We start from the raw sequence: 25,079 nt of genomic DNA, 5'->3' as shown, positions 1-25,079 counted from the left end.
GACATGCACGGCTATGTATGTGTGTGCTTTTGTGCATGTGTGCATGAGTATGTGTGGATGTGTGTGTATGCAGTTGTACACAGGTGCATGTGTGTATCTGTGAGCACATGCATGCGTGCATGTGTGTATGTGTGGGTATGAGTTCATGCGTGTGTATTTGCACGTGTGCATGTGTGTGTGCATATGTCTATGAATGTATGCATATGTATTTGTGCGCATGTGTGCCCATGCTACATTTCACAGATAACAGTTCCTGCTTGGTTGTTATGGGAACCACAGTTCTAAAAATGTTAAACTGAATCCCACTCCATGTGAACCAGAGAAACCAAAAGAGAGAGCGAGCTCAGTGACGGAGACACCTCTGGGGTCCCAGAGCTGAGGCAGAGAATTGTGGGCTCAGGAAGAGCTGGAAAGACCCAGACTAGCCAGAGGTGTAGACCCACTCATGAGACCTATGGTGCCCATCAGAGCCCCTCGCTGCAGACTCGGTCCTCAGTCCTGCTTTTTCCCATCTCTCCCTCCTGATCCTTTCTCCTCCCTCTCTCTTTGCCAGCTTCATGTTCTCCAACCACCTTCCTTCTCTTCCTCCTCTTTCTGTTTCCCTTCTTTTCCTTTTGGGTTTTTTTTTTTTTTTGGTTGTTGTTCGACTAATTGACATAATAATTAAGCACTTTCATATTAGGCTTGGTGATATGGGGACCACAAATGTGGATCAAATAAGGTTTCTGCCCTTGAAGGTGCTCAAGAGTGGGAGCATTTGGATAACTGGTGGGGGAAGAGAGGTGGCAGAGCAAAGCACAAAGGGAGAGATGACAGAGGAGGTTGGAAGGTGAATTTGGATCACATAAAGAGGGCTTTGACAGCAAGGGTGAAAAATAGGTATTTTTTTTTATAGGAGAGTGGAAACCTTGGTCAGTTTGGGATAAACACTTGTTGTGAATGGCATATTAGGAAATTTTCATCATTAGTGCTGGGCAATGTGGAATGAAAAGAGGGATAAGGGAGGCAGAGGGACCACAGGAAGCAGTTTGGCATAATGTAGCCTTCTCTCAAATAGGGTACAGGAGTTGGGGTGAAGAGAGAGAAAATAGCAAACATTCTGGGTTGCTTTCTCAAACTCTCCCCCATATCCCACCTCATCAAGATTTGTATTACTTTTTCCCACCTTTCCAGTGTGAGAATCAGGACTTCTCTGTTCCTCTATTACTTATGTGTGTGTTGAATTTCTCAGGTGCACCAGAAAGTAAAATAGTTGGGAACCACTGGCCCAGCATGTAGTAGCACTCAGTATCTGTGGAGTGAGTGAATATTTAGATATGCACTGGTCTTGGAACTGGAAGGTCCAGGTTCAAGGCCCATTTCATTCTCTTATTATCTGTGTGCCCTTCAGAAAATCCCCAAATATCTTGGGCTTCAGTTTTCTCTTCTATAGAGCGTGGGTTTGGACACGATGTTCTTTTTAAGAAAATATTTTTAAAAATAGAGACAGGGTTTTGCCATGTTGCCCAGGCTGGTCTTGAACTCCTGGACTCAAGCCATCCACCCACCTTGGCCTTCCAAAGTACTGGGATAAGCCACCATTCCTGGCCTGGACAGGATATTCTTACAAACTCCTTCCAACTGCAACGTTGTTATGTGATTATATGAAATTGACATAGCCAAGGTATGTGTGTATATGGAGGGAGTGGCATGGACTAAGGTGCTGGCAATCAGCACAGAGAGGATAAATGTGGGAAATATTTTAATAGAAGAATTCATATCATCTGGCTTCAGTTTTCAACAACATTGTTGACTAGATAGCCCAAATACTCTCTTGCTACAAAATATGTGGACTGCTTCATAAAATTGACAGACATTTCCTGAAATGTTTAGCTGAGCTTGCAAGAAAGGGGAAAAAGTCTACATGGACCAAAATAAGGGGACTGAGACCAAGAAATATAAGCATCAGATATGCCGTGACTAACCCCAGAAGGTATGGGAAGGGAGGCATATTGCTTGTTTGTCCTGACCTGGGTCCTGGTTAGAGAAGGGAGAACTGCCTCTGAGAATTTATAACTACTTGAGCTGGAGTTTGAACTCAAAACATCTGCATGTTACAAGAACTTCAAGCCAAGAAATTAACAAAAGATTGATCTCCATCAGGTGATACTCTTGGAGTGCCTGGTAGAAGCAAACAGGAAACTGCTCAGAAACATACCGTCACCCAAGGCCACAGAGTATTGCTGCCCAAGTAAATCCCCACTGACGTTGAGCTCACAAGCTAAAGATTATAATACATAACAGGAAACAATGTGCCATGAATGAGAGGAGAGAAGACCCTGAAGAATTACAGTAAGATTCAACAAGTCTAAGTGACAGCCTGGATGTGTGGGGAGGGAAGAAGCAACAGTGAATCCCACAGAGCTGTAGTTGCTTAGATGAGTTCAGCGAATCAAATAACATTGCTATTACTAGAAATGTGGAAGGGTGATTTGATTTTAGACAGACTGTATTTGGAATGGTGGTGGGACATCCATATTGGGGTATTCATTAGAACCATGGGGCTGCCTGACTTAGAAGCCATTTACGTAGGAATAATAGCTGAAGGCTTGGCAATGAATGTACTCTCTAAGGAAAGTGTTGAAATAGGAAAGAAGAGAGCTAAGAACTGCTCCAGGAAAACACGTTTTGAGGACCAGTTGAAAAAGAGGAGCAAATAAGGAAAATGAGCTCTTTGGTCTCCAATTCTGGTTGGGTCCTGGGTTTGGATTGATTTTCAGATTGTTTGGTTTTAACTCTTTCCATCTCTAGCCTAACATTCTCGTCCCTCACAATCCCTAGGGGACGCGCCAATAAATGGGAGCAGTGTCCCTTGGGACATAGCAGGAACTTCTCAGCTAGGAATTATAGAGCCAGACTGGGCTCTGATACCAGGACTACTACTAAGTCACTTCTTTGGGGTTCAATTTTCTCATCAGTGATGTTAAGCCTAGGTGAGTGTGAGGACAAGGGGAATAATAGAGCTGATAGCACTTGCTGGAATGCTGCTGGAGAGGACAAGATAGGGGTGATCAGAGGCCAGCCACCCACTGTCTGCATTTCCTCCTTTGTTCAGGTTGTGTGGTTTGGGAGCAGTTGCTTGAAATATGGGCCATTATGCTTTTCTTGCCCTACTCTTCATGAAAAGTGAAGTCAGGTGGCCCATGCCTAATAAGTGAAAGGTGTGGTGACTTAAATAGTAAGACAATGAGGGTCATCATTATCTTGCGTCTCCATGAATATACCACTTACTTATCACAGTGCCTGACAGTTCTCCATTTGGGCCTCTTCATAGGGTTAAACATTGCCCTCTGCAGGCTACTCTTCTAAAATGTTAATTCTCCTAGAAGAGGTAATATTAAATCCTTTATCACAAATTAGTTTCTTAGATACAAGATACTTGGCCACATGAAAGCACTTAACACCTGGGGAGAGAAACGGATGGGATTCTCTGAGTTGATCATTTTGTCTCTGGTCAGTTGGACTGTGCGGTGGAGGGTGAGCATATCTGAGAGTGAAGGGGTGAAGAAACAAGCAAGAGGATCAGAAGCTGGTTTGATCTGGCATCATAGGGCTGTAAGCTCTCTTAATTCAAGAACAGCTCAGCTCAGAAGAGAAAAGAATGAAGTCCCCAGACACAGGCCTTCTTTCTTCCTTATCAGAGAGGGGTCATTGGAGCAGAGAGATGGAGAGCACAGCAGCCTTTTTATGCTCCAAGGTCTGCCCAAGATGGCCAGAAAAAGTGGAAAAGCTTTGGGTAGGGAGTTCAAAGAGTAAAAAGGGCCACCTTCACCATTACAAAGTCATGCTTTCCTCATCACCCTCCTAGCCTTCCTCTGATCCCAAAGCCATAAAGGGTTCACTTGGAAGGACAGCTAGAGAAAAGTGGCTGTGGCAGGTGCATGGCTGAATGGTAAGTAGGCTGATGCCTCCTGGAGAAGATCCTTTTTGTGGGAAGAGCAACTAAGGTGACCATGAGTCTCTGGCAAGTGCCTGCTCCTTGCTATATTCAGGTGTGCTCTAGCTAAATGCTGATACCCTTTGGGCCCTGACACCATGTGACTCTTGAACAGATGCATAGATACTGTCTGGAGCCTCTGTGACAGTGAACACTCTGGGCTTTCTCAAACAGCACCAAAATACTGCAGCCTTTTGCTGCTGTCGCTACTGCCTGGAGCTCCCTCTAGCTGCCAAACCTGTTTCTCACCTTCTGGTAGGAAGCGTTTCCAATCAGTGCTGTTAAGCTTAGGTGCCTCCATTCTGGGGTTGGAAAATGAGGGTTGGCTTTGAAGTTAGATAGATGTGTTTGACCTGTCTGTTCCTAGCCTGGGTTAACTACATTGTTCCAGCAAGCTATCTACATTGCTTCCACACCTTTGAAGTGAGGTGTATGCCTGCTTTATTTGGGATTGTGAGGATTAAGGAGAATAATATATATATATATATATATATATATATATATATATATATATATATATATATATATATAATGTTGAACACCTACACCTTTTAACCACTTTGAAGTTCCAGAAACACCTCCAGCCCTTAGGTGAGCTGTGATTAAATTCGTTCATTAACCCAGCACACATTTATTGAATGCCTACTCTGTGCCGCAGTTCCTGGCAGGTGTACCTGGCAGTGGGTGTGTAATATGTTCAGGACCTGTACCCCATGAGTGTGGGGATGTCCTTTATCTTCTGGCACTTATGGTCCTGGGGGAGAAGCTGAGGGGAAGGGTCAGGAGCTTACATGGCAGATTCGGTAAGCTTTTAGCACAATAATTTTAATTGCAAAAATAAACAGTTTTGTCAACTGCTTGAGAGTAGCGTCTGCTTTACAAAAATTAACAACAAAAGAAAAAAACCCCAAAGCAAAACGTTACATCCAATGGCTGCTGGATAAGACACTGCTGTACAAAGTCCCGCGCGAGACCGGCTTGGCGCTGCCCCAGCCTGTCTCTGGGGGTTATAGAGGAAGGCGTGGGGCGTGCGCCAGTTACAAAAGACTGTCTTGAATCCCAGGGTAGTGCCTATTCACTGGGTAGTCTCAGAAGACTTCCCCCAAAGCGCGGCTGACAAGGGACAGCGCCTGGACCGCGGGAACTGTCCGCGGAACTGGTGCTGAATAGGGCGTGTGCGGCGGGCGCTTCAAGGAAACTGGAAGCGGGACCGGAGGCCGGCCCTCGGGCGTGCGAGGAGGAGTTGGAAGAAGAGCGGGGAGGGGAACGGCCCGGATCTCGTGTGCGCCGAATGGCGGCGCTCCAACCCATAAACCCATCTCTTGCTCAGAGGGAGGCGAAGGAGAGGCCCAGCGAGTAAAAGCCGAGGCCCTTGAGCCGCTCCTCGGCGCGCGCCTTCTGCTTGAGGTGCACCTTGCTGTGCCGTTTCTTCTCATCACTGCGCGCGAAGCGGCGGCCGCACACGTCGCAAGCAAAGGGCTTCTCGCCGGTGTGGGTGCGCACGTGCGTGGTGAGGTGGTCGCTGCGGCTGAAGTTGCGGAGGCAGATGCGGCACTGGAAGGGTTTGTGGCCCGTGTGGATGCGCAGGTGGCGATTGAGCTCGTCGGAGCGCGCAAAGCTCCGCACACAACTCTCCACCGGGCAAGCGAAGGCCTTGGCGTGCGGCCGCGGGCAGAAGCAGCGTGTGCTGCATTTGCCGCCACGGCGCCCCTTGCGTCGCACCTTGGCCGGGGGGAAAGGGGTGGGCGGCGGTGGCGGCACGGGTGGTGCAGCCACGCCGCTGCTTCCAGGGATGTCCGCCACCAGAGGTTTGGGGAAGTCAGCCGCGGCGGCGCTGCGAAGGCCCAGCGGGGAAAGCTGAGGCTGCGTACTGACTAGAAACTCTCCGCCGTCGCCGCTACTCCCTCCCTCCCCACTAGGAGGGGTGAGGAGCCCAGGGAGGCCCTCAGCCCCCTCCCCTAAGTCACCCGGGGCCAGCGGGAAAGCGTCGTAGGCCCCGCTAGGGTAGAGTCTGTTGGCTGGGACGGCCGGCAGTTCCGCAGGGCAGCTGATGGACAGCAAGTCCTCAATCTTGGTCCCTATTGCGGGAAAACGAGCCTCGGGGGCGGTCTGGTAGCCTCCCTGTGACCCACAGTTCCCCGGGGCCCCCACAGAAAGCAGCTCCCAGGGCGCGTAGGGACCCTTAAAGGCAGAGGCAGCGTCCAGCGCTGGCGAGGCAGGAGGCGCCCGGAGGCCGGGCTTGACGTCGGGCGGGGAGAGCTGAGGCTCATACAGGCACTGCGAGGGGGCGCCCGCGCAAGGCGAGGCCTCCCAGAACGCCTCTGGGAAGGGGACAGCTCCCAGATCTGGGGAGTAAAGGTCCGGCGGACCCGGCAGCAAGGCATCGGGCCCCGCGGGAAAAGAGGCATCCAGCGGGGATCTGGACGCTGCTGCCTCTGGACCGGGGAACGGTGCCAGGCCTAAGATGCCCGACATGAGGTTGAAGAGTGCCTCCGGGTCGTGCGGGTGTTCGGGCACTGCCTGAATGAAGAAGCTACCGCTGTAGCTGAGGCCGGGAGGGGGTGTGGGCGCAGGCCCCTCCAGGAAGCAGGAGTCGGCTAAGTCCCCACTTGCGCTGCAGCTGTTCAAAGCCCAGCTCAAGAAGTCGCCTGCTGAGGAGGGAGCAGGAATCAGCTCTGGGCACATCAAAGGGTGCACCTGAGTCCACAGCCCCTACCCACGAAACTCTTGGTGCCCACAGATATACACAAAGTGCCTTTTGCACGTTCTGATTCAGCAGGGGCCCGCATACGTCCCAAGGAGCACATAGAAACATGCACACGCAAAACACACGTGCACAGGCAAAAGGGCGCTCCGATAACCGCACAGGTTCCTGCGGAGGCGCTGGCGGCCCAGTGTGGGTGGGAATGGGGGTGCGCACCCCAGGACTCCTAAGCTTCCCATCGCCCCTATTCTCACAGCTCCAGTGTCCCAGTCCCTCCCGGTTCTCAGGTGTGGTGCGCCCCTGCGCTGCGCTGTAGTCGTCTGAGCACCCCTGCTCGCCCTCCTTACCTCCAGGGTAGCCGGTGGCCGCGGGAGCGTCCCTGGCGGGCAGCCGGGGCAATTCAGCGCTGGGTTCGGCGCAACAGCCTTCAGTGGACTTGACCAGGAGCGCGTCGGGTTCGGAAAACTCGCTAAGGTGGAGCATGGCGCGGCGCCGGCTGTGGGGCGCCCGGGGCCTCTCCCGCTGTGCTTGGGGGCGCGCGGGTGGCGGGGAGGCTGGCGGTAGGGGTTCCCCGCAGCGCGCAGACCTAGGCGCCCGGGCTCCTGGCTTCGGGCACTCACCTCTGTGAAAGGAGTCGGGGAGCCGCGGCGCCCTCGCTCGCCCGCACCGGCCTCGGGCGGCGGCTCCTCGCTTCTCCAAAGCGCAGCCGGGCTCCCCCAACCCACAGCCCCCCCACTTATATAGCTGCGGCGGCGCTGGCTCCGGGCTTCCGACTCCCCGGGCCACTGCCATTTTGGGAGGCCCCGGCCCTGCCGCCGTGACGTAAATGCCCAAACATGGACACAGGATGTGTGCCGGGGACTCCCGAAAAGGAAAGCTCGAGCTGTGACGTTGTTGTTGTCGCCGCCGCCGCCAGGCTAGCGCCGCTGCGTGCGCGCGCGCTCCCCAAGCATGGAGCCTGTGTGCGCCGGGGCCGCGGATGCGCGGGTCTGGGGCGCTGCGCCTCACCCCGCCGACAGTTCAGTAGATGTGCTTCCCGCCTAGAGGCAGAGACCGAGGGGCAGCAGGGGAGGACCTTGGACTTGGGGTTCCACAGTGTTGGGTTTGAATCTGCCCTGTGCCACTTACTAGCTTGACATTGAATCCCCTTTAACGTCAGTTTCTCACCTGTGCATTTCCTATGGAGAAAAACTGAGAGCACTTCAACGTCCAGGCGCACTCAGTAAAGCATGGAGATTATTGCCATTCATTTATTTTGCTCACGCCTGTGTTTTTCCATTTTAATTTTTTTTACATTTGTGCTAGGAAAAATAACTTATTTCAATTAAAAAGGACTGTAATACTTGTCAATCGTAGGAGGAAAGTCAACTAGCACAACAGGGTATATTCTAAATTGAAAAGTAAAAGTCCCTCTTTTTTCCACCCACGTTTATTACTAACTCCTGGGGTAGCCACATTTAAGTTTCTTGTGTATTCTTTCAGAATAATTTTATGTATATCCAAGCATACACATTGTTCTGCAATATTATTATTATTTTTTTCACTTGAAATAACTTAAGAGATTGTGCCATGTCCTAACATAAAGATCTTGTCATTCTTTTTCAAGGCTGTATAGTACTCCATTGTAAGGGAGGACTTTGAGTTAGTCGATTTGTCTCCTATCTGTGAGCATGTAGGCAGTTTCCAACCTTTTACTTATACCAATGTTGTTGAAGTCAACATCTTTGACTATAGAAATGTGAATGTGTCTGTGAGATAAATTCTAACGGGTGTAATTATATGCCAAAGTATATATAAAATTTTGATAGACAACTGGCAAATTATCTTCCAGAAAAGTAGGGCCAATTCCTGCTCACTCCTCCCTCACCCACAGGGTATGAGATGCTTCTGCAGACCATTTTTTCTGCCTTCATACAAATGACTTTCACTCTAAGGATGTTGTTCCCAGCAACACATAGGGAATCCACGGGAAATATCTCCCTGGAATCAGTACTTGAAATAGTTGGGCTTCTTTTGAGAAAAAAAATCCCAGCCTTAAGGAGGCTGTGAATCTTGGCTGCAGAAGCATCAGAGCCAACTCCAGCAAAGAAGCTTGCCTACTCTTCTAGTCTCATTTCTCTTCTGCTGTGGTTTTCCCTCTGTCTCATTCTTTCATTCTTTTTACAATGTTTATTTTATTTTGTATTATAGCTCACTTAACTCCTTTCTGAAACCAAATAAATACACGGGGGGAAGGATTAAATAAATACATGGAATAGCATGTTCTTCTTTATGAAGAGCATCAATTCCTGAGACTCTGTGTGCTGCAGGGTAAGGCAGGCAGGTCTACGGCTCCCCCTTCCTTCTCTACTTTCTTTGAAATAGAAACAAAGCCCTTTGGGGGTGGTGGACTCAGCATTATGGTCTGTATAGTTCCCAGCCTCTCTTCCACCCCGTGCCCTCCTTTTCAAGGAGAGAGAGCCCAAGAATGCCCAAACCCCGCCACATTCTCAGTCCTTTCACCCTATGTCCATTATCCAAACATCCATTCATTCAGTTTCTCAATGTTCATTCATTCAGTATTCATTTCTTAAGTGCCTATCACAGACCAGAAGGTAGACTTTGGTTTTATGTCTGCTGGGACCCTGAGCCCCATCTCCAGCACTAGGTACCCACTCCTCATCCCACAATGACCCTATAAGTGTTTTCACAGAATAGGTCCTTTCACACAATCACCTGCAAAACATATGCTGACACACTTGTATGCATCTTCTCCTCGAGTCCACAAATCATACAAAGGTTCTCACAGGGTCATGCACTTGCAGTGTGCCTTACTAAATGGCTACACCTATGGTTCTGTGTTAGTAACACATACATGAGCATGTAGGAAATACAGAAACCCAGCAGATGTCTGTAAAGATTGGACACACCAAGCATGATTTTCCTTATACTCTATTTCAGATCCAGGGTTTGATTCTAATCCAAATGCATTGCCAAGGCCAGGTGAGCCCACACCAGACACGTAGGGCACACATGTCTCAAATCCACTCTGGCATCCTACTGCCTCAGAGGGAGGAGGAGGGGAGGAGTTTGGCTGGGCTGGTGTCCAGGTCTCCCCAGGTCACCCCGTCGGGCCAGATTGGTCGGCCCCAGGTTGCCCATCCCTTCTGCTGTTCTTCCCTCTGCCACAGCATTCCTCCTCCTTCTTAGTCACAGATAATTCCCCTACTCTCTTGGTGAGTTGCCAAGCCATTGCTGCTCTCTGCCAAGGGCTGTTGGACTAGGTCTGTGTTAGGACAAGGGTCCAAGTCACCCTAAGTTTCTTGTGTTAGAGGCCAGACCTGGGGGCAGGGCTCGGGGGTGGGTAGGAGTGATTAGGAAAGGAGATAGGGAAGAGACAGCTTGTGCTCTGGGTGTGGGATGGCTCACACCCCCATGTCTATGCTACTCACCTCCAGTGGACACACATACACACACTCACAGGCACAGAGGATGGCTGCCTCTGGAGGGCAATTTGCATCTGCATTTGGCTCCTTGAGGACTGGGAGGGAATATAAAGGGGGCTGAGCATTTTGTAGTTCTTCCCAGCTCGTCCCTTCTTCTCCCTACATTTTAACAGCTTACAAAGAGATTCTGGGCCCAAAAGGTCTTTGGGAAGGGAAGGAAGAGAGAGGAGCTTAGATTTATGAGCTCCATTTTAATCACACTTCAAATATAAAAACACAAATGTACACAAGGGAAAAAAGGGAAATCACATTCATTGAGCACCTTACAAATATTTTATCATTCAGTCTCCACAAAAGTTCTATGGAGTAAGGAATTGGAGACCAATTTCACAGATGAGGAAGCAGACTCAAAAACGTCAAATGACTTGATCGACACCACACTTCTATTCAGTGGTAGGGCTGAGAGTCAAGTCCAGGCTATCTTACTCTACAAGACAATTTAGGAGAAGATGATTAATTTTACAAAAGGATTCACTGTTAGATGGCTTTAGATGGAGGATCTCCCTGTAGCTTTCAAATAGGATGTGATGTGCAAACTCAAGCTGGCTGGTGCCCATTCCTGCAAGAACTCCCTGGAGTGATGGCCATGGATAGGAAAACAGTGGGTCACAACTAGTACTGAGGAGTAGCACATATAAGGTTCTTTGGAGCTGCTGTGTAAGTTGCTGGGGTGTGTGTGTGTGTGTGTGTGTGTGTGTCTCTGTGTGTGTGTTTGTATGTGTGCTCTTGGGGAAAGTGAGAGCGAATTTTCTATTTCCATGGGAAAAGGTGCAAAGGAGAATTCACCTTCTAGGCAAGCACTGAACAAACATTTGCTGAATGAATTAATGAATGAAGAAATTCATTCATCAAATATTCATTGAGCACAGCCCAGTGCCAGGTGCTGGGTTGGCCCTTCAGATGCTGGTGCCGAAGTGCATGAGACTGGAAGCTTTGAATCCAGGGAAGGAGGTGGGGAGGGGCAGAGGGAGGGTAGAGGCAGCCTCCCTGCTCTCTCTTCTGGGGAGGGCTCAGCCCCTGTCATAGTTCTGGTTATGCTACTGCTCCCTCCTCCACACCCTACCTTGATCTTTCTGCTCTAAATATCATTGTGTTCAAATAATAGTGTATATATTTTAAAAAACTTCAAGAAGACAGCTGCCTGGGAGTATTAATCATGAAGAGGCCAGCACTCGGTCTCCATGGCGACTCCTGACAATGAGAGCTGAGGAACAGTTGCATGTCCCACTTCCTGGGGCCATGGAGATGCAGGGGCACTGCATCTCTCACTCCTCTTTCCTCTCTGCTTCTCCTTTCTTCTCTCTTCCTTACCTCTCCTCTCTTCTTCTCTCCTGCCCCCTCCCTCCACTCCCTATTTTTTTCCTCTTCCTAAAGGATTTATTTAAAAGCAGGGACAGAGGCAGGGTCAGCCATCAGATTAACAAAAAACATGGCCAATGAAGCCACAGCAGAAATGAAGGCTGCATCCAGTCGCAGCATCTGCAGTGCCCAACTCCATTTCCAAGACCTCAGCAGTGCCCCCGGGCTTCCACAGCCAGTAGGGCAGAAGTAGTGTGATCATCTGCCCCTGAGGCAAGAGGCTGACTGTCAGGGTCCTTCTCTGTCTCTTTTCTCTTCCCTGCTTATGGCCCATCATTTGTTTGTGGTTTGGGTCATTATTATGATTATGAGTATGGCTATTATTTTTAGTGCCCATGAAAGTAACAGGCTTATTGAAAAAAGACAAATGTTAAAAATTAGAATGCAAAGAACAGGGTATCTTTCACTATCCTGTACACACACACACACGAACACGTTTTAGGTCAATTCCTATAGATTTTTTTCATGCATATTCATGCAACATCCATTTAGTCAACATCCATTTAGTCAACAATCACATTATCATCATTCTTATTTACATCATTTTCATACTATACATAGTCTTGTAACTAACTTAACACTGTACCTTGTTTTTTTTTTTTATTTTTTCCATAATGATACCCATCTATAGTGTTGATCTATAGTGCTGGTAACAATTTCACCACAGTATTTCATTGTGTAGATGAATATAATGTTTTACCTTGTTTCCTGTCTTTCACTATTATAAAGAATCTGGCTATATATAGCCTTTTATGTATATGTGGTACATTGATAGGGTAATAATATTACAGTATTCTAGCTGACAATTGCGTGTTATTTACTATAGGCACTATCTGACAGGTATTGAGAGCTTTACATATACTTATCATTTAATCCTCACCACAACCTGATTAGTGTCATTATTATTTCTATTTTACAGATGGAGAAATTGAGCATGGAACACTAAGAAATTTGTCCAAGCTTACCAGGTTAGTGATGATGCAAGGGATTTGAACTCGTACTATAGCCATAGGCTAGGTTACAAAAAGTGAAATTTCAGGCTCGCTTCAGCAGCACATATACTAAAATTGGAATGATACAGGGAAGAGTAGTATAGTCCTTAAAGAAAGTGAATTTTTTTAGGACAAAGGTACAAACACTTAAAATTATATATATTGTTAAATATTTCTCTAAAAAGATTGTCCTAATCTCTGGGCCAACTAGCAGTATATGAGGACCAACTGGTAAACAGAAAGAGGCATCCCAGTGATATTTTAATTTTTGTTGTAAAAATTATCAGTAAGGATGAGAATCTTTTCACGGGGCCTTAGTATTTCCTTTTCCATGATATATAGGCTTAATACCTCACCCAAATACTTTTTTATTTTTTTTGAGACACAGTTTCACTTTTGTTGCCCAGGCTGGAGTGCAATGGTGCGATCTTGGCTCACTGCAACCTCCACCTCCCGGATTCAAGCGATTCTTCTGCCTCAGCCTCCCAAATAGCTGGGATTACAGGTATGCACCACCATGCCCTGCTAATTTTGTATTTTTAGTAGAGACGGGGTTTCTCCATGTTGGTCAGGCTGGTCTTAAACTCCTGACCTGAGTGATCCGCCCTCCTTGGCCTCTTCACCCAAAGACTTTTTGAGTGGAAAAACCTTCCTTATGCTCCTTACATCCCTGTAGTGGGCACTGAAAGTGAGGCTGCTCTGCTCTGGCATAGACTGGGAGGACTGGTGGGGACACTGGGTGTGGGGGCTTCTGTACCCTCCTTACTTTTGTTCTTTCTATTTTGAATTCTTTCTATTTTTATTTTTTCATTTTTTTGTAGAGATGGGGTCTTGCTCTGTTGCCCAGGCTGGTTTCTAACTCCTGGGCTCAGGTGATTCTCCCACCATGAACTCCCAAAGTGCTGGGATTACAGGTGTGAGCCGGCACACCTGGCCTGTTCTTTCAATTTTGGATCATGGAGAGAGGTGGCGAGGAGAACAAGGTGGCTGCATGCCATTAGGAAAAGTGGATTCTTCCAAGGTGGCTTGGCTTCTAAACTGTTCTCCTACAGGAGAGAGGGAGGTTATTCTTTCTCTTGTCTTCCATTCTACAGTCCTCCTTTGGCAACACTGGACAGAGCTGAGGGGTAGATGATCACAGAAGAGGTGTGACTAGGGTGGGTTCTGGGAGGGTCAGAGGTAGGCGGACGGTTACAATGACTTCACACTGCTACTGCCCTGTGATTTGGAATTGGCCTCCCGTCAGTCGTTTGGATCTAAGCCTCGTTCTCCCTTTGTGAGCAATAATGGACTTGGATCTTGCTGAATATTTTTATTTGATTAAATAATGGTGTTCAGAGCACTAATTTTCAATTCATGTGTTAAGAAGATAAAAAGGAGGCTTAGTGAGCAGACTGAGAGACCTATAGCTCTAGAATAGAACTGGAATCAGAAACGAGCCTTTTTAACCTATCTGTCTGGCATGTTTCTCTCTCTGGCCTCCTGTTTTCACTTATCCGAGCTCATCTCACTGTCTTTTCACTGTCTCTCCTCTCCCATCTTGCCATAGTTTTCTTTAAACCTCTTTGAGGTAGACTGGTCACTGTACTGAGATTGGACAATATAACTCCGAAATGCCCAGGCAATTTATCCACAGCTAGGTCCATTGAGCCATAGCCTGGGTCCTCTGTGTGTCCTTGAATCCTGTCCATCATCATCAGGCTGGGCTTCTGGTTGCAAATCACAGAAATGCAACCTCAATTAGCTTATTGAAGAACGATGAAAGAAAGAAAGAGAGAGAGAGAGAGAGAGAGAGAAAGGAAGAAAGAAAGAAAAGGAAGGAAGGAAGGAAGGAAGGGAAGGAAGGGTAGGAAGGAAAGGAAGGAAGGGAAGGGAAGGAAGGAAGGAAGGAAGGGAAGGGAAGGAAGGAAAGGAAGGAAGGAAGGAAAGAAAGGAAGGAAGAGGGGAGGAAAGAAGAAACTTATCAGCATATCCAAGGGAATGGGGAATCCAAAAAAGTGTCAAACAACCAACCTATAAGGGCATCAGGGACACACTGGGTGTCAGAAGCTGGGTGTCAGAGGCTAAGAGTTCTCAGAATGCTCCCAGCTCCTTTTTTTTTTTTTCCTCACTGATAACTGAAAACCTGGCCATTGGCAGATTGTGTGTTCTACACATCAGGTGCTGTGATAAATGGATTTTCATTCCCAGTTCCAGGTAGGGAATCCTAGAAAAGACCTCTGCTCTTCTCCCTAGGACAATTATATGGCTAGCAGGCAGGGTAATATACAATTGACAACACCACTAGGGTCTTGTGCTTGTGCTTTGAGGGCCAGTCCCAGAAAAGAGGAAATCACTGTGAGCCAGGAAGCCTCCTTTGTCCTTGAGGGCAAGAGCTGGGCAGCAATGAGCTCTGGCAGGTTCTCATAACCAGGGGCAGAAACAGTTCCCTCTGCTTAACAATGCCCCTGGAGCAATTCGCCTACTCCATCTGTCTGCCAGCTCCAAGGAACACTGCTCAAAATAAAAATCCCTAATTAGCAATTCCTTCAATCCAGAGCAAAACAATTTATTTGTTTCCTAGAATAATCTGGAGCCACATTTGGCTTGGCAACCAGTGGGTTCCACATGTTCATGCGGTGTGCCATGTGAAGACTTCAGCAGGGAGTTTTATTCAGTCAAGGCATGAAGGGGGGATGCCCTGGGGGTCACCTCTCCAGGCAGCAGCAAGTGGGGGCCTAGAACAGAACTGGTTTTATCAATGTTGTGCAGCGGGTTTCTGGTACAGGGTAGGTAGCGAAGGAAGAAAGTTCAACAGGATTTCTAAGCACCTGCTCTCACAAAGGCCAAACCAGTGATCCCTACATTTGGTAAGGATACATGGCCTGCAGGAGACATAGAGAATCTGACAATAGAGTAAAACCTCAAGCCAGGGAGTCAGAGGAACTGATTGTGACCCAGTTCTGCCACTTGCTTGTTCTGTGACCTTGAACAAATTACAAATACTTTCTGTGCTTGTGTATTCTCACCTGTGAAATGGGAGTATGTTATCTTCTCTACCTACAGTCTCAGGATTAAGAGTCAGAATTAACAAATTAAGTGGTGGTTGAAGCACAGGCACTTGCTAAAAAAAAAAAAAAAAAAAAACAGTGATGTTAGAAACAATATGTCCAGTTGAGAAATGGTGAGTAATTCTTTGTACCCCAAATGTATGCCCTGTGTTTTCTGGGCATCTATGCATATGGGGGTGGCATTGGTCACTATGACATGAATTTCATGACTAGTTGTTTTCTTCCAATCCTTGCTCTCATTCATTCATCATTCATTCATCTAAATATTTGTTGAGGACTTAATACATCAGCCAATTCAACTACGTATTACAGAAAGGTGTGATGCATGTGCCAGTGGGAGAAGGACCAGATGGTTTGAGATCATAGAATGAAGCAGGAGGTCGTTAGCTCATCAAGATATTCAGGGAAGGCCTCCCCAAGGAAGTGACATTTGAATAGAGACTAGAAGGTTAAGTAAAAGTTAGCCAGAAAAAGGGAAATGTTGAGTGGGGAGAATGTTCTAGGCAAAAGGGACAGCATATACAAAAGCCAGAAAGTGAGAGAAAAAAGACAAGGGAGGAGAAAAGGATTCAGGGAACTGGCGGAAGCCCATGACGGCTGGAGCGTAAGGAGGGAAAGGGCAAGCAGGGTCAGGCTGGAGAAACTGGTGAACTTAGGATCCCGGAAGACATTTTAAGCAGGTTTAGGCATTTGGACTTGTTCCCCCCCCCCCCCCCCCCACCTATCTGATCACAAGCTTCCATGCATAGGCATCTGGACTTTATCCCTAGGGTAATACAATGCTATTGAAGAGATTTAAGCTGTATAGGCAATGCGATTTTTATCTTAGAACGACCAGCGTTCTAAGACCACCTTCCATGCTCTAATACAGCGTGGAAGGTGACCTGGAGGGTGGATCAGTTAGGAGGCCATTGTGGCAAGTCACCTGACAGTGGGCCCTCAGACCTGAACAGTGGGTGGCAATAGGAAAGGAGAAGCTTTCAGTCAGCAGCCATTTAGGAGCTCTTTTATAACACACACACAAGGGTGAATAGTTACCCATGGGGCAGAAGAGAGAGAAAGGCGTCAAGGTTGACTCTTGGGTTCGGTTTTGACCATGGGTTAGTCGTCTTTTTTTTTTTTTTTTTTTTTTTTTTTTTCAAGACAGGCTCTCATGCTCTGTTGCCCAGACTGGAGTGCAGTGGCACGATCATGGCTCAACTCAACTTTCCCCAGCTTAGGCAATCCTCCCACCTCAGCCTCCCAAGTAGCTGGGACCACAGGCACGCACCACCACACCCCACTAATTTAAATTTCTTTTTTTTAGAGGTGGGGTCTCACTATGTTGCCCAGGCTGGTCTTGAACTCCTGGGCTCAAGCAATTATCCTGTTTCAGCCTCCCAAAGTGCTGAAATTGCAGGCATGAGCCACCGTGCCTGGCCAGTGGTCATTTATTTAGGTGGAGAATCAGTAGGAGAAAGAGTCTTCCTCTGACCCACTATGTTTTATTTGTGGAGCTTTAATTTACATACAGTAAAATGAGCAAATCTTAAGTGTATCTACCATTTGATGATTTTTTAACATAAATCAATATATAGAACATTTACATCCTCCAAAAAGTTCCCTTGTACCTTTTTCCAGTCAGTAGATACCCCCTCTTTTGGGTAACCATATTTCTCAGTTATATCACTATAGATTAGTTTTGCCTACTCTTGAACTTCATATACATGGAATAATTCAGTATGTACTGTTTTGTGTCTGGCTTCTTTTGCTCAACATAATCTCTGTAAGATTTATCCACTCCATTTTTTTCATGCATCAGTATCAATATATGTTTTGTATGTATCAATCCTTTTTTCTCAGTCACTAACTTTCCATTGTTTAAATATACCAATTTGTTTATGCATTCCCTTACTGATGGAAGTAGATTGTTGTTGCTTAATTCTATGTGTGCTTTTAGGAGGTCAAAAGGAAGACAACTTATAAATGAATGACGAGGCAATGATATAACAGTTATAAACCCTTATGACCTACTACATACCTTTAAAATATATCGATTTAAAGTGTGATTGATATATTTTATCACACTTTAAAGATGTCATTTACTTCAGCAAAAAAAAAACTTTAAAAAATTGAGTAGTTACTAGTCATAAACTTAAGAATGTGAAAGATGAATATGAAGAAAATGATGAAATTTTTTCTGAAGGGCATTGAACAATAGACTAAGTGGGGAGATATGTCTTATCGGATGGGAAGACTCAATGTTATGAATATGTCATTGTCGGTGTTGGTGGGTTCTCTGTGAAGCAGACATTGAGAGGGAAGGCTACAGGGAGTTTATTTGGGAGTAACACATGTGAGAGATAAAGGCAAGATTAGATAGAAGAGCCTCATACTGCAATGAGCATCTGACAGTCTCAGCCAACCTAGTGGCGAGTTCCAGAACAAATACCCATTAGAAGAATCCTGCACTGGGAAGAAGAGGCCAGTCCCTATGCCCTCTTTGCTCTCAGTCATTGGTGAGGGGCCTAGTTGGAAAGAGCATGGTCTTGGCCTGAAAACTGAGGTGAACCTGAAAGGTGCTAACAGCTGTAGGCTCATGGATAGCTGCACTGCTTGCAGCTGAATGGCAAATCCTTTGTTGAAGGGAGACTCAAGTGGCTACACCTCCATAGCTGCCACAGTCAGTTCCCCAAATCAATCTGTAAGTTTCATGCAATTTCTGTAAAGAGGCCAATAACATCTGTGGTTTTTTTTGTGGAACGGGGTGCGATTTGACAAATTAGTTCTAAAACATGTTCGGAAGAATAGGAAAAAATAAGAGAATTTTGAAAATGATGTCTAAAGCTCTATCAAATATCAAAACCTATTAACATAATGTAGTGCTAGTGCAAGGGATACCCAAATGAACCGGTGGAACAGAGCTGAGAAACCAACCCACATGGATATGGAATTTAGAATATGATAAAAGTACCTGTTCACAGTAACTCAAACATTTGATTATTGAATAAATAGTATTAAGAGAACTGGGCAGACCTCTGGAGGAAAAAGTAGAATATATATTTTACACAACACTCAAAAGTAAATTCCAGATATATAAAAATACAATAATAAACCTCAAACTATAAAATAACCAAAAAATGTATCAGGTAATTTTTATAATCTTGGGATGAAGAAGGTCTTTGCAAGAATGAACTAAAACTCAGAAGCCATATTGGAAAAGAATGGCTATGTATCCATCAAGAGGGGATTAATTAAATAATTATAGTAATTCATGTGATTAAAAAAACTGTAGCTGTTTGAAATTAGATCCATATATACTGTTAGAAAGTTGTTTTGATATATTGTAACATAAAAAAATGAATTGCAGAACAGTATATATTTTTAGTCTATTAAATTCGATAGTGAGTATAAAAATGTTAATTTGTAGAAAATGAGCTGGATGGATACATTTCACGCTAATAACCTGGTAACCTTTGTAGAGTGAGACTGAGGGAAGAGAGTATGCTAGGCACAACTGAGGAGCCAACCTCAAGGACTGAGTATCTATTAGGCGAGACCAGATGAGTGCCATGGGTGCATCTGGAGACAGAGGTTTTAAACTTCCTTGCTTGTAGAGTGATCTCCTCAGTGCTATCATCATTACACCCACTAATTCTGCTAGCCAGTATAAAAAAAATCATGAAAAATCAAGTAATAAATATGGAAAAGGGGAAATGAAATAAAAACAGTTTGAAAATATGGTAGTTGATGCCGGGCGCAGTGGCTCAAGCCTGTAATCCCAGCACTTTGGGAGGCCGAGACGGGTGGATCACGAGGTCAGGAGATCGAGACCATCCTGGCTAACACGGTGAAACCCCATCTCTACTAAAAAAAATACAAAAAACTAGCCGGGCGAGGTGGCGGGCGCCTGTAGTCCCAGCTACTCGGGAGGCTGAGGCAGGAGAATGGCGTGAACCTGGGAGGCGGAGCTTGCAGTGAGCCGAGATCTGGCCACTGCCCTCCATCCTGGGCGACAGAGCGAGACTCCATCTCAAAAAAAAAAAAAAAAGAAAAAAAAGAAAATATGGTAGTTGGTATAATCAATTGGGCAGAAGGTAGACGTGGATATTTTGGACTGATTTGCTTAATCTCTATTTCTCCTTGCTTCTGAGGGCCTCCTTGTACTGCAGAGGCTGGAAAGTTGAAAACTACAGTTCTCAGATTCCTTTACAGCTAGAATTTGAATGCAAATTAAGTAATACCAAACATATGCCTTGTGTGAGACTTAGAAGGTGGGCACGGGGCAGAGTCATTTCCCTGTCTCTTTGGGTGGCTTTTGTGCTGTTGAGCCATATCAAGGGACATGAGCAGTGCTCCAGTGCCCACTCCCTGGTTTTTTAGGTGTTGAAAAGTGAGTGTGTTGGCCAGCAGGGACTTCCTGGTCCCTGTACTATAGCATATTTTTGAGTTTAGTAATTTTATGTTCTGAGATTCATTCCAGCCCTTTCAAATAATTTGTAAGTATTTGGTATCTTCTAGTAAACCTCTTCCTTTTTAAAACCTATAGTTTCTGTTTCCTAGTTTCAGTTATCTCATTGCTGTCTAACAAACCATCCAGAATTTAGTAGCTTAAAACAACAACAATAATTTATTTTGCCCACAAACCTACAATTCGGGCAGGGCTTGGCAGGGAAGGTTCATCTTTGTACCACATCGAATGAGTTGGAGGGGTTCTACTGAAGGCTGAAGGATCTACTTCCAAGAGGGTCCATGCATACAAGTGGGCCAGCTGGTGCTGGCTGTCAGCTGAGTTTCCTGGGTTCCTGTCCACATGGACTTTTCCAGGTGACCTGGGCTTCCTCACAACAGAGTTGCTGGGTTCCAAGGGAGAGATTTTTGAGACAGAGAGAAAGACCAAAAGAGAGAGGGAGAGGGATCACCTTTATTACTTAGCTTCAGAAGTTCCATAGCATCCCTTCTGCCATACTCTAGTAGTCAAGGCAGTTATATAGACTCATCTAGGTTCAAGGGAGAGGACTTAGACTCCACCTGTTGATGGAGGAGTGACAAAATTCTGGAAGAGCATGTGGGATGGAAATATTGCAGCCATTTTTAGGAAGTATCTGCCACATGCCTGCTCTGAATCATGACTGATACAGTTAATAACAAGGATTTAAAGTCCTCAACAATTTAAGCATAAAAGGTTGAACTAACACTAAATACAGTAGAAAATACTAAATCTGTAAATATTGAAATAATATTTTATTTTATTTTTATTTATTTATTTTTTTTGAGACAGAGTCTCACTCTTTCGCCCAGGCTGGAGTACAGTGGCGCAGTCTCGGCTCACTGCAAGCTCCGCCCCCCGAGTTCATGCCGTTCTCCTGCCTCAGCCTCCTGAGTAGCTGGGACTACAGGCGCCCGCCACCACGCCCGGCTATTTTTTTGTATTTTTAGTAGAGACGGGGTTTCACCGTGTTAGCTGGGATGGTCTTGATCTCCTGACCTTGTGATCCGCCCACCTCAGCCTCCCAAAGTGCTGGGATTACAGGCATGAGCCACCGTGCCCGGCCTCAAAATAATATTTTAAAGGAATATACAAGTATTTAATTTAATACAAGCATTAAATCTGTAAATATCTAAACATTTTAAAGGAATATACAAGAAAATATAAGTGAAGGAAGATTTTTTAAGGTTAAATTTTTCTTAAATAAAAAGGCTAAAACATAGAAGTGAATAGTTTTAAAAAGAATAAAGTTTAATACATAGGATGGAAAGGTAAGGGAAAATAATAGAAAGAAGGTAGAACTGGAAGCCTGAAAATTAGGAAGAGAAGCAATGAAATGGGGTAAGGATAGTATAAGAAGAATGGTTAAAACAGCCCTTATTGAGTCAACAAAGTATGTTCAAATAGCATTGAGACAAAAGCCTATTAAGTTAAATAGATCTTTGTTAAAATAAGGAAAAATGACCAGAAGTCAGTTAGAAGTCATTTCTAGCCCTAGACATGAGGAATCCTTCTTGAAAGGCCCTGTGGAACCGGACTTACCTTACAGGGCTGCTGCTGGTAACCTTGCTACATCCTGCCTTTGGAGGTCCCATCTCTGCTCTCTCTCGCTCGCTCTCTTTCTCTCTCTCTCCTTAACCATTTCTTCTCCATGCTAGTTTCAGACTTCCGTCTAAGAAAATCTCCTTAGACTTTGCTGCCTATATCCATGGTCTTTCCTAGTCCTGTGGCCATCACAACTGCGTTATATTCCTGGTCTTGGCAAGGAGAGAACAGAGCCCCATTGGGTTGCTTCTTGTGGAGGCCATTTTGCCACCGTGCAGGTTCAGGTAGAAGGTGGTCTGAGAATTGGTGTGGGAAGGCTGTCACGAGGACCCAGGAGTCGGCTATATCTTCAAAAATGCATCCTGTCAGTATCTGGGTTCCTTAATTTCCCTTGTCTAATCTGCCTTTGCTCTTATGGTTATTTTGTTTTCATGACAGTGATTAAGAGGAGAATCAGCTGTCACCCCAAGCACATGCCATATTTCCCAAGGGGACAATCTGGGTTGATTCGCTTTCCTGGACAGTGCTTTTGCACTGACTCCTTTGACTCTTTTGTCCGTCTCTTTTCACTGGGTTGCTATCATTTCTACCACCAGAGCCTTGTTGTTGAGGCCAAAACCCCCACCACCATGGAAGACCCAGATGTCCTCCAGGCCTCTTTGGGAACCACTGTAAGCAGAATTTACCCAGCTGTTGGGCGCCAGCAGCAAGTTCTCCAAAGCAGCTCCGCGCAGAGCAGGAGCTGGGCTGGAGGTGGAGGGCTGAGAGGTGAGCGTGGCAGGCTTCAATTACGTTGCTAGGTTCTGAGTTGCTAGGTTCCGAGTTTCCTGAAAGGCTGTGCTGGCTCACCCTGGAAACAAGTTGCTTTCCTGGCAGCTCCATATATAGGCTGCTGGGTGCCTGCTGCCAGCACCTTTGCCTCGGAGCTCCTGGGCTCCCTGGTGGTTCTACTGCGTTTTAGAGCCTTATGTCCCTTGGTTATCAGAGGTTGAGCCTTTCTCCAGAGCAGCAGGAATGCCAAGACGCTTCTTTGGGGTGTTAGCTTTGTGGGAGGGGCTGGAGGATATGGGAAGTAGGAGTGAGAAAAAGAGAAATTGAAGCCTGTGATTGAAACTATTTCGTCTCTCTCCTTATTTTAGAAAATTAAAGGATGAGAGTGGTGGGGTCCACACTGTTCAATGGGGGAGGGGTCCTTGGCCCACCCCTGCTTTCCCATAGGCCCTCCCATGACCATCTCAAAATATGGCTGGGCCCCCAGGCTGGGGACTGTGCTGGAAGCAGGCTCCATCTTTGATGTGGAACCAAGAAGCATTAATGGATCCATAGGGAGACTGAGCCTCAATCCACTGGCCTCAGTAGTCCACATTTTGACCAGCTGAATGAATTGGCCCTTGATGACAATGAAATGGATTTTTGAAAAAATTAGTGGGGATAGAGAAATGGAAGGACCCTCTGGTCAAATGCCTAGAGAATACTCCCAGATAACACTGATGGGTGCTAACCCTGTGCTAGCAGTTTCTATTTGTCAGCTCCTTTCCTGCTGCTCACTGCAGCTCTATGAGGTAGGTGATTTTATTGTCCATATTTTATGAATGAGGAATCTGAGGAACAGAGAGTTTAAGTTTTGAATCAGGATTAAGAAGATAGAAGGTGGAGATCTGGGACATAAACTCAGAGGTTGGGTTCCAGTACTGTACACCTAACCACTTTACTCTCTTTCTTCTACTTTCTCACGTCGGCCAGATTGCCTTCCTATCAGTCTCCTAATCCAGCCCCTGACTTGGCTATCCAGGCAGGAAGCCACCTATCCCACAGCAGACCTGGTCCTCCAGAGACAGCTCCCCAGGTGGTGAGTCTAGGGCTGAGACCGCCCTCCAGATTTCCCTCAAGAGCTCCTACCTGACCCAGCATCTGTGCCCAACCTTCCTATCACTTTGGCCACATTAACCTCATCTTAGGAGCTCTTGGGCCTTCTGGAAAGTCTAGGAGCAAGACCCAGATTTAGACACTGCCCTTCCTCATGCCCCTTGTCCCTACTACTTCTCACCCACCCTTCTTAAGGCTTCAAGTCTCTTTTCTCTAAGCCCTTGTTCACAGCCTTCTACAGTGAGGCTCTTCCTGGCTTTTTCTCCAGGCCTTGCTCAATTTGACTCAAATTCTCAAGTAGACTTGTCCTTCCCCTTGTTACTGTGCTCTCAGTATCTTTTTTTGGTTATTGTTGTTAAGCTTTGGTCAAATTCTGTGTTTTTGTATAAATTAGCTATTTGTATAGACACCTATCTCCCCTACTTGACACCAAGCTCCTTGCAGGCAGGCATCAGCTCTTATTCATCTTTGTATCTTTTCTGCACCCAGGGCTTGACATACATTAGATGCAATGCACATTTATCCAGGTGACTTGCCAGCAGGGTACAGATTATTCCTGGCCCTACAGTTATTCACTATCCATTAAACACCCTTTACCTTTTTACAATTATTTTTTGCTTGAACCAAATGAAAGCAATCTTTCTTTTCTTCTTTTAAACTGATTATCTTTGTGTACTCTTCTATATGATACATTTCATGACACAAATTTTAATTAAACATTACAATTCTGCCAAATGAATACTGAACATTTCCTTTGATTATTTACAAATATGCTTTTCAAAACTTTTAAACAAATTAGAAATCACATTTGTAAGCAAAAATAACATTAACACTAGAAAACCTTATTAATTTGCTAGTATTTGCCTAACGATTGTAGAATTCCCAGGTCAATATCTAAACATTTCAAAAATAATGAAGCTTATTCTATCACTTTTCTCCTACTAAGATGTTATTATATAATAATTCTTTAAAACCTCATCCCTCAAAAATTTATGTATGTTTTATAATATTGGAAAACTAGTGCTGATATATAATTTGTACATAAACACAAATACTAAATTGGGGAGATATGCTAATAATTTATTTTTTCATCTTTATTGTTATAAAACTGACAAATAAAAATTGTGTATATTTAAGGTATACAACTTGATGTTTTGATATACATATACACTGAAATAATCATCATGATCAACTAATGAACATACCAGCACCTCACATAGTTAACATTTTCTTTTTTTTTTTCTTATGGTTAGAACACTTAAGACCTTATGATTTCCTCTTAGCAAATTTCAAGAATCTAATACAATATTACTAACTATAGTCACCATGCTGTGTATTAGGTCTCCAGAACTTATTCATTCTGTGTAACTGAAACTTTGGATACTTTGACCAACATCTTCTTATTTCCTCCTCACCCCAGCGACCACCCTGGCAACTACTGTCTGCTTCTATACATTTTACTGTTTTAGATTCCACATGTAAGTGAGATTATGCAGTATTTGTCTTTCTGTGCCTGGCTTATTTCACCTGACATAATGTCCTCCAGGGAGTACAGGCACCCGCCACCACGCCCGGCTCTTTTTTTGTATTTTTAGTAGAGATGGGGTTTCACTGTGTTAGCCAGGATGGTTTCG

General features: G+C 45.5%; 1 protein-coding gene across 2 annotated transcripts; it reads right to left on the bottom strand.

Moving 5' to 3' along the window:
- Nucleotides 1-4,782: 4,782 nt before the first annotated feature.
- EGR4 (early growth response 4) lies at nucleotides 4,783-7,395 on the bottom strand. 2 transcript variants are annotated; one of them, XM_005575593.5, is made up of 2 exons: nucleotides 7,028-7,395; nucleotides 4,783-6,627 (listed from the first exon to the last, which is right to left on the bottom strand). In XM_005575593.5, exons 1-2 carry the CDS (start codon nucleotides 7,161-7,163, stop codon nucleotides 5,303-5,305), a joined length of 1,461 nt encoding a protein of 486 aa, XP_005575650.3. In that variant the 5' UTR covers nucleotides 7,164-7,395; the 3' UTR covers nucleotides 4,783-5,302. The 2 variants fall into 2 exon arrangements, with proteins under 2 accessions (XP_005575650.3, XP_005575651.3); XM_005575594.5 differs by having other exon boundaries at nucleotides 4,783-6,624.
- Nucleotides 7,396-25,079: the final 17,684 nt, after the last annotated feature.

Source organism: Macaca fascicularis, chromosome 13, assembly GCF_037993035.2.
Source record: "Macaca fascicularis isolate 582-1 chromosome 13, T2T-MFA8v1.1".
In the NCBI taxonomy this organism is placed as follows: domain Eukaryota; kingdom Metazoa; phylum Chordata; class Mammalia; order Primates; family Cercopithecidae; genus Macaca; species Macaca fascicularis.
This window is presented reverse-complemented; position numbering and strand designations above follow the sequence as displayed.

Excerpts from the sequence above, each read along its gene's own strand:
- EGR4 (XM_005575593.5), bottom strand. The coding sequence starts at position 7,163 with ATGCTCCACCTTAGCGAGTTTTCCGAACCCGACGCGCTCCTGGTCAAG. Across the intron at positions 6,628-7,027 it reads GGCCACCGGCTACCCTGGAG|CAGGCGACTTCTTGAGCTGG; the intron begins GTAAGGAGGGCG and ends CTCCCTCCTCAG.